The sequence below is a fragment of the Podarcis liolepis genome, assembly GCF_965112155.1.
Source record: "Podarcis liolepis genome assembly, chromosome: 14".
NCBI lineage: Eukaryota > Metazoa > Chordata > Lepidosauria > Squamata > Lacertidae > Podarcis > Podarcis liolepis.
In genome coordinates this window covers 43,466,348-43,480,278 of record NC_139569.1, presented here as the reverse complement: position 1 = coordinate 43,480,278, position 13,931 = coordinate 43,466,348, and the positions used below count along the sequence as shown (strand labels likewise).

At 42.6% G+C, this 13,931-nt stretch overlaps 1 protein-coding gene and 1 long non-coding RNA gene across 7 annotated transcripts in view; one reads left to right on the top strand and one right to left on the bottom strand.

Moving 5' to 3' along the window:
* The window catches only part of GNB5 (G protein subunit beta 5), a 38,557-nt gene extending 25,780 nt beyond the window's left edge, over positions 1 to 12,777 (top strand). For 2 of the 3 annotated variants that reach the window (XM_083475970.1, XM_083475969.1), the window contains 4 exons: positions 913 to 961; positions 2,543 to 2,639; positions 7,246 to 7,412; positions 8,182 to 12,777. In XM_083475970.1, coding sequence (XP_083332096.1) covers positions 913 to 961; positions 2,543 to 2,639; positions 7,246 to 7,412; positions 8,182 to 8,193 — 325 coding nt within the window. In that variant the 3' untranslated portion in view covers positions 8,194 to 12,777. The remainder of the gene's footprint in view (positions 1 to 912; positions 962 to 2,542; positions 2,640 to 7,245; positions 7,413 to 8,181) is intronic. The other variant, XR_014519265.1, reaches the window with a different exon arrangement.
* LOC310693666 overlaps positions 1 to 13,666 on the bottom strand; it is a 321,657-nt gene extending 307,991 nt beyond the window's left edge. For 3 of the 4 annotated variants that reach the window (XR_014519293.1, XR_014519294.1, XR_014519295.1), the window contains exons 1-2: positions 13,285 to 13,666; positions 11,074 to 12,945 (exon numbers count right to left, since the gene is read on the bottom strand). This is a non-coding gene — a long non-coding RNA (uncharacterized lncRNA). The remainder of the gene's footprint in view (positions 1 to 11,073; positions 12,946 to 13,284) is intronic. The other variant, XR_014519296.1, reaches the window with a different exon arrangement.
* Positions 13,667 to 13,931: the final 265 nt, after the last annotated feature.

The window sequence follows — 13,931 nt, the reverse complement described above, 5'->3', positions numbered from 1 at the left end:
TTATAGCTTTTTGTAAAAGTAAGGTACAGTGCATTTATCTATTTCCTCTCTTTTTATTTTCTATTGCCTCTCTTTTTCATTTACAGGCTAGATTACAATTAATGCAGTGATTTGCAATCATTTTGATTGAACTTGCACTGTATCATCCAAGTGAAATAATTTTGCAACAGATAATGTAAATAGATAAATACTAACAATTGCTATTTAAAAAAACAACCTGGAGAGGTATTGCATAGACATGTTATCAATACTAAATTACTAATTAATGTATGCATTCTTTGGGGGAGAAAATGAGGTGTTACATTTTTCTTTGCTTGAAAAGACTGTGGGTTGTGGTTCAGAAATTCTGGTTTTGCTTATATGAAGAGCCAGAGCTTGCTGTCAACACGGGCTGTTTCTCTTTACCAAAATTAGAAGCAACAGTTTGAAACTTCATTCATTATGCAGAAATGAAAGCTGTTGGCATTGGGGTGGGTGGGTGTTACAGGTGCCTGAACTGACCTGCCACCTGCTTTGAGACCCTCTACAATTGCATGTGCCAGGTGAGCAGTGAAATCTGTCAGAGCTGCATTTCATAAGTTTTGGGGCCATGATCCACTTTTCCCTGTAAGAGAACCGCAGAAAGTGATAATTCAGTGTTCTAATTCTCAAGTCTTGATCATTTTAACTGTGGCAATTCCACTGCAACCCCAACCTATCCAGGTGGACAAATTTTGGTGTTATTCTTTTCTGCTTTTAGATGTTGAATTACCACTGCTGCTTCATTTACCTCTATGTGTTCCTTGTTTTACTTACCTGCTACTGGATACCTGTAACGTTCCTGTATGCAGCATATAGAAAACAAATAAAAGTTGGGGAAATATATTTAATTCCTATATTTCTAACGCAACACACTTTCTGTTCTCTGCATAGGTACTACCCAAGTGGAGATGCCTTTGCCTCTGGCTCAGATGACGCCACAGTACGTTGCCCTATTTCATCTTCGAAAGCCTGGCCGTTTCCCAAATGAGGGCTGGGGGCATGATCCTCAGATCACCCTGGCCATTCAGTATTTTATTATGGCTTGTTTATTTTGTACATTCTTTACTCACCTAATACTTGGTGGTCTCCAGAGGAGTTGCAGCCCTTTAAAAATGTACAAATGTGCTCTTTGTACCCTGCAAAGAGGATGTGGGATCTAGGAAGTGTATGATGGAGCCATAAGATGCCCATCTGTAGGTGTGGCAATCTGAACTAGCTGCAGGGGCAAGGCTGATACATAATTGAGCCCATTGGCTTTTTTCCTTAGGGATAAGTGACCATTGTGATTGCAGGCATAAAGAGGTTAAAACTGGGTCACCCGAAGATATGTTGTTGGACGCCAAGGGCTTCTTCCACAGTGAATTATTTTAACGGCACTTAGAATATTTTGGTTTGGCAAGGTTCAAAACAACCGCAAAACCTTTAACCTGGAGGCTTTCCCCAGAGTGTTTATTGTGTCATATGGATGCATAGCTAATCACAGGTCTACAGAATGCATATAATGCAGATCTACGCAAGACAGGTTTCTTATGCCACCCCCATCGTTCGGCCCGGACACTGAGATCCAGCACCGAAGGCCTTCTGGCAGTTCCCTCATTGCGAGAAGTGAGGTTACAGGGAACCAGGCAGAGGGCCTTCTCAGTAGTGGCACCCACCTTGTGGAACACCCTCCCTTCAGATGTGAAGGAAATAAGCAGCTATCCTGTCTTTAAAAGACATCTGAAGGCAGCCCTGTTCAGGGAAGTTTTTAATATTTAATGCTGTACTGTTTTAAACACTTGATTGGGAGCCGCCCAGAGTGGCTGGGGAAACTCTTATCAGATGGGCGGGCTATAAATAAATAAATAAATAATTTTTATTACTTTATTATATTATGCCATGTGAAGGTATGAATGCATGTTGTATAGCATAGATATATGTCGTATAGCATGGCTCATCGGAGGCATAATGCACTCACTCAGCAGCCTGGCAAGTGTGAAAGGGTCTGCACTGTGGCAGAAAAGTGGTTCTTAATGCTGAGAAGCGCGCATGGGAGGGTTAGAAGAATGGAGGGGCGCGGCGGGGGGGGGGAAACTTGGCATTGCTTTGCAGCCGATTTAGATTTCCGCCAAGGCCTATTCTAAAGGCTCAGTAGGCGGCTACAAATACACCCGCATCTCATTTGAACCTCACTGCAGCCCTGGGATGTAGCTGAGCAGAGAGAAATCTGCCCAAGACCACCCAGTGCGTTTTCTGTCTGAGCAGAGAGCTAAACTTTTGTCTTCCCCAGCATCCCAAAGCAACAGTGACTTGTCTTGACATCATGGCAGGCCAGATATTGTGTCTTCCGCCAATGCCCACAGGCCTAAACAGGTTGGACATCTGCTGTAATGATGTCAGGTGATTGACAGGTGGGCTGGACCAGCTGGGTGGGACGGGAGAGAGAGTTTTGTCCTGTTGGTATCTATCGATCTTATCAAAAATCAGCTTGTGCGTATTAGCCTTTGCCTGAGCACAGATACTGTTTCTCCTTTCTTTCCAGTGTCGCTTATATGACCTGCGGGCAGACAGAGAAGTGGCCATTTATTCCAAAGAGAGCATCATCTTCGGGGCATCCAGTGTCGACTTTTCCCTTAGTGGTGAGACATGAATTCTGACACACTTTTCTTTGGGGGGCAGGCAGGAAGAGCTGTGATATAATCTCTTTTCAATGTGGCTTCGATTGTTGTCACAGCTACAGAACCGAGGGCACTTGCAGACTGTGGCTCCTCTGCGGGTGGGATTAATTCACATACTGGCAAATTCAGGTTGCTCAGTTATAGTTAGTTGGGAGCTCTTGCGCAGCAAACCCACTTCCCCAAAAGATCAAATTTATTGCAATAAGGAAAGTCGAAAGTCTGACAAAACACTTGCTTTGATGTGTCTGCAGACAAATCAGGATGGGTGCTCATTGAATAGCCAGTGTTATCTAATCTCCCTGCAAATATATCAGGAAGGATGCTCAATGAACAGGTTGTCTGGAAGTCCCCTTAGCTGATGAAAGAAACTTGTAAAACTGCTGAATCATTGCAGGCCCTGCAGTCTTCAAGTGGCTGCTCTTGAGCTTTGGTTTTGAGGCTAAGGCTGGTAGCTCATCTTTCATGAAAACAGTTCTTTGACTCCACTGCATGCTTTTGGGAAGGTGTTGCTTTAGCTGCTATATCCCTCTTGGCTGAGGAAAATTGGTTATAGCTTGAGCCGCAACATTTCACTGATTTGAATCAGTTGGATTGGTTGATTTTATAAAGGCTCGATCTTAAAACAGCAGCAACACTTTGGGTGTCTCCAATTAGTTGGGCATCATTTTATTAAAATATATTGTTGCGATGAGGACACTTTCTGGAATTAGCGTGGCTTTTCTAAATATGTCGACATTAGCTCAAACCTTGAGGAACTATGTACAGTATTGTGCAGCCGGCAACTTGTTACTTGTTTTCTAACAGCACGACAAGTGTAGTTGCGCAACATGCACTTTGAGTGATGAAGGGCAATTGCACATGCCAGCAAATTTTCACACCATCTGCTGCTGGTGGCTGTATGAGCAAGGCATACTCTTTTTCCACAGAACATCCTGGGAGCCCATTGCTATTTGCGTTCTACTTCCTTGTTCTGTTATGCAAAAGCTCATTCCCTTTCTTGGAAGAGGCAGAAATGTTTTGCATGCTTGTCGTGTGGACAACATCTTGGGTCTTGCTAGTGAAGAAGGAGACTCCCATCTGCTGTGCAGCAGGTCCCAGCCCAGGGTGTAAACCGAAGGCAGAACAGAACAAGTTTCAGGGTGGATGGGTGCAAGGCAAATCAGGGTTCAGGCTAGGTTTGAAGTTGCTGCGGCAAGGAACAAGCTGAAATGGAGCCCTCAGAGTAGCAGAAGTGCAGCCTAATAGTAATAATAACTATAACAATAACAACAACAACAACAACAATAACAACAAAACAACTATAACAATAACAACAATTTATTATTTATTACCATATTTTTTCTGTGTATAAGACTAGGTTTCTCCCCTAAAAGATAATGTCAAAAATTAGGGGGCCTCTTATACTCTGGGCCATCTCCCCCCATTTTCTTAAATCTGAGTCCCCAGAAATAAGGGGCGTCTTATACATGGGGGTGACTTATAGACGGAAAAATTGGGTACAGCGGTACCTCGGGTTAAGAACTTAATTCGTTCCGGAGGTCCGTTCTTAACCTGAAACTGTTCTTAACCTGAGGTACCACTTTAGCTAATGGGGCCTCCCGCTGCTGCTGCTGCTGCTGCCGCACCGCTGCTGCCCGATTTCTGTTCTCATCCTGAAGCAAAGTTCTTAACCCGAGGTACTATTTCTGGGTTAGCGGAGTCTGTAACCTAAAGCGTCTGTAACCTGAGGTACCACTGTATTTATACCCCTCCCATCTGGCTGGGTTTCCCCAGCCACTCTGGGCGGCTCCCAACGGAACACTAAAAACACAATAAAACATCAAACATAAAAAAATCCCCTAAACAGGGCTGCCTTCAGATGTCTTCTAAAAGTCAGACAACTATCTGACTTTTAGAAGACATCTGAAGGGACATCTGATAGGAGGGCGTTCCACAGGGTGGGCACCACCACCGAGAAGGCCCTCTGCCTGGTTTCCTGTAACTTGGCTTCTCGCAGCAATGGAACCGCCAGAAAGCCCTTGGAGCTGGACCTCAGTGTCTGGGCTGAATGATGGGGGCAGAGACGCTCCTTCAGGTATACTGGACTGAGGCCGTTTAGGGCTTCAAAGGTCAGCACCATCTGTGCCACAAGATGCTGCTCTGCTTTAAAGTACCAGTAGTTGTCTTCTGCAGTGGAGCAGAGGAGCCTCAGGTCTTCCTAAGTCATCTGCAGCCGAGTTCTCCCAGGTCAGAAGATGGTAGTGCTGCCTTCTCAAACTCAGGCCCTGCACACCTTCCCTTCTGCTTCACAGCCCTTGCCCTCATCCCCTGAAGTTGAGGATTCTGTCTGCAGAGTTGTGAGACTGTCATTTCCTTGATGTTCCTTTGCCTAGTCCCCATCAGTGATTGTTTGAAAGGAAGGCCGATGAGTCGAAGGCCAGCGGCTGAGCCCTTTCCTTCCTCAGAAATGGGTGGGGAAGGAAGACTCCGTAACCCTTGAAATCATGACTTGGCAACTCTGTTCAATTCATTATTTTAGTTACTGCTTTTTTTTTTAGCACACACAAAATGTTATTTTTACAATTTCTAATACAAAGCTCAGCAGCCTGAATCCATCAATCAATATACAAATCCTATATAAATATTTAAAAACAACTACAAAAACAACTACAAAAAAACTACAAAAACTTCCGACGTTATTCAGTGTAGTAAACTCAGCTGACCAGTACTCTTACTTTATAAAAATTGCCACAGTTCAGAAAAAGGGGGGGGGCGCGCTAAAACCAAGTCTATGTCACATACAACTGGACCTCAAATATTTCTAAATCTACACCCCTCCTCACCCAGTATGATACCCATTTTTAGTCCCTGCTTTATGTGGGAACAGTAGTTTCTGTCCCCAGTAGTTTGCATATGGAAGTCTGGTTTTGTTTTGCCTCTTTTTCTTTTTAAAAATCTTTAAGTTATCAACAACAAAAAGAAAAAAAACGGGGGAGAGGAAAAAGGAAACAGCAGCTCACATTAATAGTAGTACATTAACCATCAAACATCCATCTCATTTTAAATATCTAAGTTGATACACCATTCAAATGTCCTGAACAGATATCTCGATGAAGCTTGCATTTTTAAGAAATACCTTCATTTGTAGCAGGGATAGTTAAAAGTCCTCAGACCATTGCATAGTAGATGGTCAGTGTGTTTTGTGGCTGCCTTTGAATCTGTTTTTAATTGTGTTATTGTTATAATTATCCTTGCTTGCACACCACATTAAGCCATAAACTAGGTTCACTAGCCATAATTACAAGTAATTTGTGCCCACTTTGTTCCTCCCCAGAAAACAACCCATGATACATGGTTTTGCATTGTATCTAAACCAGGGCTTGCAGTTCATTTTGTTCCAACAATCCGCTTTCTGAAGCTACGTTTTGATCTGGGCTTGTCGATTGCTGGAGCAAAACGAAACCATGATCCTGGTTCAGCTGGGGGTCATGGTTTGTTTCCTAGCAGTGAGATCTAAGAGGAGTAGAACATCATTCAGCTGGTCTGCAGGATGTCTGTGGATTTGTGGATGGAGGCAGGAGATGGCGCATCCTTTACATTAAATGTTCATATTGACTTTCAGTTGTATGCTAATTGCTTTTTTTTTTTTTTTTGCATAGGCTGTATTTTATTGTATTACGATTTGAATTCTATGGCTTGCAATAAAATACAATATATAAGAAACAAAAGAAGCCATAAGACAGAGCTAGTCCGCCTGGCTTTCAATTTGAACTTAACCTGATCTTTTATTCTCCTTCCTCCCCTCCCCTTTTTATGATGATTACCCGCTATGGGATCCCACAGCTAATTCTCCCCTGGTCTCCTCACTGGCCCAAATAGGACTAATTTAGCCAGATGGTGATCATCTAATGTTTATTGGATGGATTTCCCCCCTAAATTGATTTTTGAATTCTGAATTTATTGTTATTCACGTTTTATATTGTATTTTATGCTGTTTTTTGTTGCATCAATTAAGTGTTTTAAATTTGTTTTTAGCCGCCCTGAGCCCAGTTTTCTGAACGGGGAAGGACAGGGTATAAATAAAATTATTATTGTTGTTGTTGTTGTTAAAATACATTCAGGTGCACAGTGAATTTCAGTTGCTGCACAACAAGCAGAAAAATCATTAAGTGGTCCAGAAAAGAAAGAAAAAGTTGGGGAACCACTGGCTGACCAAGATGTGGAGATTTGACCATTGTCTGTGCCCTTCCTTGGAAAGATTATTTGCTAAAAATCAGGGAACAGTAGCACCTTGGTTTTCTAATGTAATCCATTCCGGATGTCCGTTCGAGTTCTGAAATGTTCGAAAACTGAAAGTGGAAACCTCAAAATGGAAGCCTCAATTCGGAAAACTCAAAATGGAAGCTGCGTTTCCTTTTCGACTTCTGAGACGCATTTGAAAACCGAGGCTTTTACTTCCAGATTTTTGGCTTTCGAGTTCTGAAACATTCGACTATGGAGGTGTTCGAAAACTGAGGTACCATTGTATAAGCCCTGGAAATGTTGTTGTTCATGTAATGCCATCATTCTTTACGAATTCCTCCTGCAGGCCGCTTACTGTTTGCTGGCTACAATGACTACACCATAAACGTCTGGGATGTTCTGAAAGGGGCTCGGGTCTCTATCCTGTTTGGCCATGAGAATCGAGTTAGCACTTTGAGGGTTTCGCCTGATGGGACGGCCTTCTGCTCAGGATCCTGGGATCACACTCTAAGAGTAAGGGCTCTTCGTTCTTCCACTTCCTTCCTCTTTCCCCAAAATCAGCATCTCTTATGATTAATGCAGAAATAGTATGATTAAATAAAATGCATTTATAGCCAGCTTTGTAGTGTAAAGTCGTTGAGTAGTGTAAAGAGAAATACAGGTTTTGAAAATCCATTAAAAAAAATATTCAGTTATATAATTGTTGCATAAATGACTTGGTCACATCTCTGGGAAATCCTTCTTAAACAAAAATGTCTTTGGTAAGCACCTAAACACTGTAACATTAGTCACCTGCCTCAATTGTTGCTGGTAATCAGTTGCAGAGAGCTGGAGCTTGCAACGCTAGACGCCCAGTTTCTAAGAAGCTTCTATATGCAGACACTGCAGAAAGTTTTATAATAGATCCAGAAATACACTATTTAAATTAATAATAATAAAAACCAGACTCCCACAAGAGGTGGTAGACTCTCCTCTGTTGGAGGCTGCTGTGAACCTTTGGCCTGCGGGTGATGCTAAACTACAACTCCCATCATCGCTGGTTGTTGGCCATGCTTGCTGGGACTGATGGGAATTATATTTCAGCCATATCTGGAAGGCCAAAGTTTTCCCAACAACAGCATCCTTAAGTGGATATATGAATCCACTAAGAGAAGCGTTCCCATTCCCATTGTCACATAAGCAGGTTGTTTTAGAAAACCGCAAGTAACCCTTTTTTGATGCTCATCATCATTTGACTTCTCTCTCTCTCTCTCTCTCTCTCTCTCTCTCTCTCTCTCTCTAGATCTGGGCTTAACCCCCAGTGCTGTTGGCAGATACGTGTTAAAATTGCAATGGGATGGGGGGGAAATGAACACCTCAGATCGGAAAAAGAAAAAGCTACAATAACGAAAGGAAATGCAACAGGGTGATAATTGAAAGATTGAATGCGACGTTGTCAGTGTTTTATGACGTTGTTGGCCAGAAACACTCACTATTGGTTAGAAAAGGTAATATACTTTTATCATACAGTGGGGATGGGGTGGGGAAATCCATGTGTGGTATACTAATAATAATAAGCTGTTTTTACTTCTGTTTTTGAAACTACCCTTTTTTTTTAAGAAATGGTTTAATAATTATCCGAGCCAGACCTCTGTCAAAATAACTGTTGGAACAGAATTTAGTATTTCACTGCACATTATGTATCTAGCACCTGCGTGTAATTGCATTTCTTCCTGAAGTCAGCTTGGAAAGAAAACCAGAGTATCTGAGGATTCATTCTCTTGTTCCATAGAAGCCACTAATGGGAAAATATGAAGGATTGGCCCTTCCTCTCCCTGTCCTTCTGGGTTTTCCATAATAAGAAGATCTCACACCAGGGTGTATGTCAAACTAGGCCCAAATCCCACCCCCCTTAGCCAGGAATCTCTGGGTGAGCTGTGGCCATACATTATCTTTCAATCTACCCTACCTGACAGAGTTGTTGTGAAAATAAAATGGGAGAGTGTTACTGTGATGTGAGAAGAGTGCGTGGGCAGGTCATGATATGACACAACCTGCCCTCTTTCATGTAAGACTTCACACCAGGGATGAGGAACCTGTGGCCCACCAGGTGTGGCTAGACAACAACCCCCATCATCCTGATCATTGCCTATGCTGGCTGGGGCTGATGGGATTTGGAATCCAGCAGTGTCTAGAGCAGTGTTTACCAACCCTGGGTCTCCAGCTGTTTTTGAACTACAACTCCCACCACCCCTAACTAGCAAGATCAGTGGTCAGAGATGATGGGAAATGTAGTCCAAAAACACCTGGAGACCCAAGGTTGGGAAACACTGGTCTAGAGCAGGGTTTCCCAAAGTTGGGTCTCCAGTTGTTTTCAGACTACAGTTCCCATCATTCCTGACCACTGGTTCTGCTAGCTAGGGACGATGGGACTTGTTGTCCAACAGCACTGGAGACCCAAGTTTGGGAAACACCAGTCTAGAGTCTCACAGGAGACCCATCCCTGCTCCAAACAATTGTGAAGAAGAAGCACGTTTTGTCACCCTTCTAGACTGTCAGTTTATATGGAGCAACTAAATGAGCCCGGACTCTTGAAACATTCCTTGGTTGCGTATTGATTGTGAAGCTTTTTTAAAAAGAAAAACAATATTGCAATTCAGACAAATTTAAAAATCAATGGGTTTTCTTAGGCCATTTGTTTCTGTTGGGTGTGGATTGCACTCAGTATCACAGCTGCCAACGTTTCCCTTTTTTAAAGGGAAATTTCCTTATTCTGAATAGGATTCCTCGCAAGAAAAGGGAAAAGTTGACAGCTATGCTCAGTATCAGCTGGTTGTTACTAAAAGGGTACGGAAATTGGGGCAGATCCTTCAGAAACTTACACCACATGCAGACGTGCCATTTTCCCCATTTCTTTCACCATGGTTGAGAAATTCGAAAGCGATACTTTGGCACTACACTTTACTGCTTTGCTCAACTCAGTCACTTTAAAAATAAAGTAAGTTTGCATTTAAGTTAGCTATTTCCAGGATCCGATCCTACCAAGCCACAAAATTTCCTGTTGAAGATAATGGGTGTTATATAAAAGTGTATTTTTTTGTAAGAAGAATCCTTTCAGTCTCTTTTTTAACTGTTTATAGATGCAGCAATATAATCTTTGTGTTCTGAACTGCAACAACTTTTAAGCGTGCAGCAAAATTGAAATGAAAAGTACCGTAGTTTTCATGTATATGCTTGTGAAATGCTAGTCATGTGTTTCCTTGGAAAGTTTGCATTCTGTAATTGGAGGGATTTTATGTTCATTATAAAGATGCTAAATGCTAGGTACTCACTAAACCCATTTATGAGTCGACGGCACTAGAGTCATTGGCAAATAGTTATTGGAGAAATGTAAGCTTTTACACAACACGTGGATATGAATGATTGATTGGCAAACAAAATTCCCTAAAGGGTAAGCACACCAACCTAGTTAGAATTTGAGCACCCTACCTGGTCATTAGAGTGGCTGTATTTGGACATTGTGGCCTTCCAGGAGTTGGACTACAACTCCTATCATCCCTGACTGGGCTTGATGGGAGTTGCAGCCCAAAAACATTTTTGAGGGCCACAACCTTCCCATCCCTACACACCACGAACAAGTCTGATTTCTTGAGTTCTGTTACACCTCCTTTCCTTCTTCTTTTGCAGAACTTTGATGAACACTTAACTATAGTTAATTTTAGCACGTGTGCTTCAGAAACTATGGTTTGACATTGAGCTTATCTGAAACTAGGTATGAAGTTTAGTATGAACCACATTTTGCTGCTCAAAAAAACATACAAATCACAATTAGATACAGCTAACTTGATACAACTAACTAGATGCAGCTAACTAGGACGCAGGTGGTGCTGTGGGTTAAACCACAGAGCCTAGGACTTGCTGATCAGAAGGTTGCCGGTTCGAATCCCCGCGACGGAGTGAGCTCCCGTCGCTCGGTCCCTGCTCCTGCCAACCTAGCAGCTCGAAAGCACGTCAAAGTGCAAGTAGATAAATAGGTACCGCTCCGGCAGGAAGGTAAAGGGCATTTCCGTGCGCTGCTCTGGTTTGCCAGAAGCGGCTTAGTCATGCTGGACACATGACCCAGAAGCTGTATGCCGGCTCCCTCAGCCAATAAACGAGATGAGCGCCGCAACCCCAGAGTCTGGCACGACTGGACCTAATGGTCAGGGATCCATTTAACTTTACCTTAACTAGATACAAAAGCTCCCAAACTCCCATCTTCTAGCCATGCACACAGGCTCCTAAGGAGGCTAGACTTATCCACATCATGCTAAACTACAGTTCATTGTGAATGTGGCCTTTTGTAAAAGGGACTGGTGAATTAAGGTTCCTATCTTATTTATGAACAGAAGCTTTGTTCATAAGACACAGAGAATGAGGCACAGATTATTTGCAAAGTACAGGCTTTCTATGCAGAGTAGCATCTCCAAGAAGGATTGGGAAAGATGGCTGTCTAAAATCCTGGAAAGCCAGACAGTTTACGCCCCTGTAACTAGGTGGAGGGATGCGGGTGGCACTGTGGGTTAAACCACAGAGCCTAGGACTTGCCAATCAGAAGGTTGGTGGTTCGAATCCCCGTGACGGGGTGAGCTCCTGTTGCTCGGTCCCTGCTCCTGCCAACCTAGCAGTTTGAAAGCACATCAAAGTGCAAGTAGATAAATAGATACCGCTCCGGCGGGAAGGTAAACGGCGTTTCCGTGCGCTGCTCTGGCTTGCCAGAAGCGGCTTAGTCATGCTGGCCACATGACCCGGAAGCTGTATGCCGGCTCCCTCGGCCAATAAAGCAAGATGAGCACTGCAACCCCAGAGTTGGCCACGACTGCACCTAATGGTCAGGGGTCCCTTTACCTTTAAGCCAGGTGGACCAATGCTCAGACTCGGTCCTAGATGGGGAAAATCAACAAATGGGTATTTCTCAGTCCTGCATCTTTCCATGCTGAAAAGCAACATCAGTTGTGAGCAGGGAAAAAGCAGGTTGCATGCCATTACTTTCCTGCTGGAGGCAGGGAGAAAGAAGAAGACTCCCACTCCTTCCAGCTAAACTGATAAAGCAGCATGGGAACCTGGTGCCTCTCATGAGCTGAGAATACAAGTAGAGAAGTACACCAGTCAAATGCCTCTGCAGTTAGTAATGTCATAGATGCTAGCCAATTGGTGCCCTCCACAACTGGCTTTTTCCTTGTTCAAGATTAACCAGGCTGCAGAGTTTCAAAAAAACTGATTTTATTTTTTTCAGAAATTACCCTGGAAGTGAAAAAAAGTTATGTTTGCACTGAATTCAGTTAGGGCAGTTCTATGACAGCACCAAAGTTCTCCAAATGCTAGCTGTTTGCAAAGGATACTGTCTAATAATATAGAAAGTGTAAATTATATTGCTTCAATCCAGATTTAAATTATTGAGCTTTTGGTAGCTGGTAGTTCAGCCCACAATCTGAAATTCACTAATAGGGCATAGTTGTTGTTGTTTTTTTAAAAAAATATTTAAATAAGAAAAAAAGGAGATGTAAATCTACTGATACTAGATATGGAGGTTTCTAGCTGCATAAGCAACTATGTAGTGTAGCTGGTATTTTGTTGTTACATGGGAACATATTGAGTCTTCTGCAGACCTTGACAAATCACTTCCCACGGTTTTGGTTTGGAAAATGGATTTCTGTGCTTATGCCTGTAACAAATCAAAATGCACTATAAAAAAACCTGTAAACGTTAAGAGTTCATTGTGCAATAACTAAGTCGACACACTGCACCCTCTGATTAGGCAGTATTTATTGATGATATATTTTGAGTTTTGAATGGAATATATTGTGTTGATAGTTACAAATGGCCTCAGTATAATAAATTGTATTTTACATATTGAGAATCTTTGGCTCTTTGATTGTTTCTGAATGCTTTTTGATGATGCAACGTTTTGTTTATTTTGCCATGTGTTCCCAATATGAAGACGGGGTTTTTTGGATCTTGTGCAACACAAGCCTATGCACGCCTTACAGAAGGAAGGCCAAGTTCAGCAGGGCTTACTGCCAGATACCTTCGTACAGTGGTGCCCCGCAAGACGAATGCCTCGCAAGACGGAAAACTCGCTAGACGAAAGGGTTTTCCATTTTGGAGGTGCTTTGCAAAACGAATCTCCTATGGGCTTGCTTCGCAAGACGAAAATGTCTTGTGAGTTCCTGCGGGTTTTTTTTTCCATTCCCCCCCTTTTTCTAAACCGCTAAGCCGCTTATCAGCTGATCCGATCAGCAGATAAGCCGCTAAAAGCCGCTAATAGCGCTAATCCGCTAATCCGTCAATGGGCTTGCTTCGCAAGACGAAAAAACCGCTAGACGAAGAGAATCACAGAACGGATTCTTTTCGTCTTGCGAGGCACCACTGTATAGGATTGCAGCATTGCCTTAGTCTAGACTAAGACTGTGTACATCCTACATTTTTAAAGCACGTCCCCCTCCAAATAATTTTGGGCACTGTAGTTCATTAAGGGTTTCTGGGAATTCTGTGAGGGCTAAACTACAATGCCCAGAATTCTTTGAGGGAAAGAAAGCGTTTCAAGTGTGTTTTGAAGATATACAGAGAAAGTGAAATGCAACGTTTTTAGGCTACAGTTGTATATACACTTTCATGGGAGTAAATGTCATTGACCTCATTGAAACTTTGCTCTGAGGAATGCACTCTCAGCCAGTTAAACAGTTTGATTAAAAGTTTGTTCTTAATGAACCAGTCACTGTATAATTCATCTTCAAATCATGCTCATACAAGTATAATATATGCTCATATAAGTATAAAAGCTGCAGACAACAAGCACCGTGTTCAACGAGTCATTCCTTGCTTTGTGAAACAGTTGCTTGATGTGACTTGTACATGTATTATCTGGGAAAAAAGAGTTTTTGCCACTACAGTGGTGTCTTGATTCTCAAACGGCTTGTTGAGAACAAATCAGCTCCAAAATGCCAAAAACCCGGAAGTAAGTGTTCTGTTTTCAAACGTTTTTCGGAAGCTGAACGTCCGATGCGACTTCCA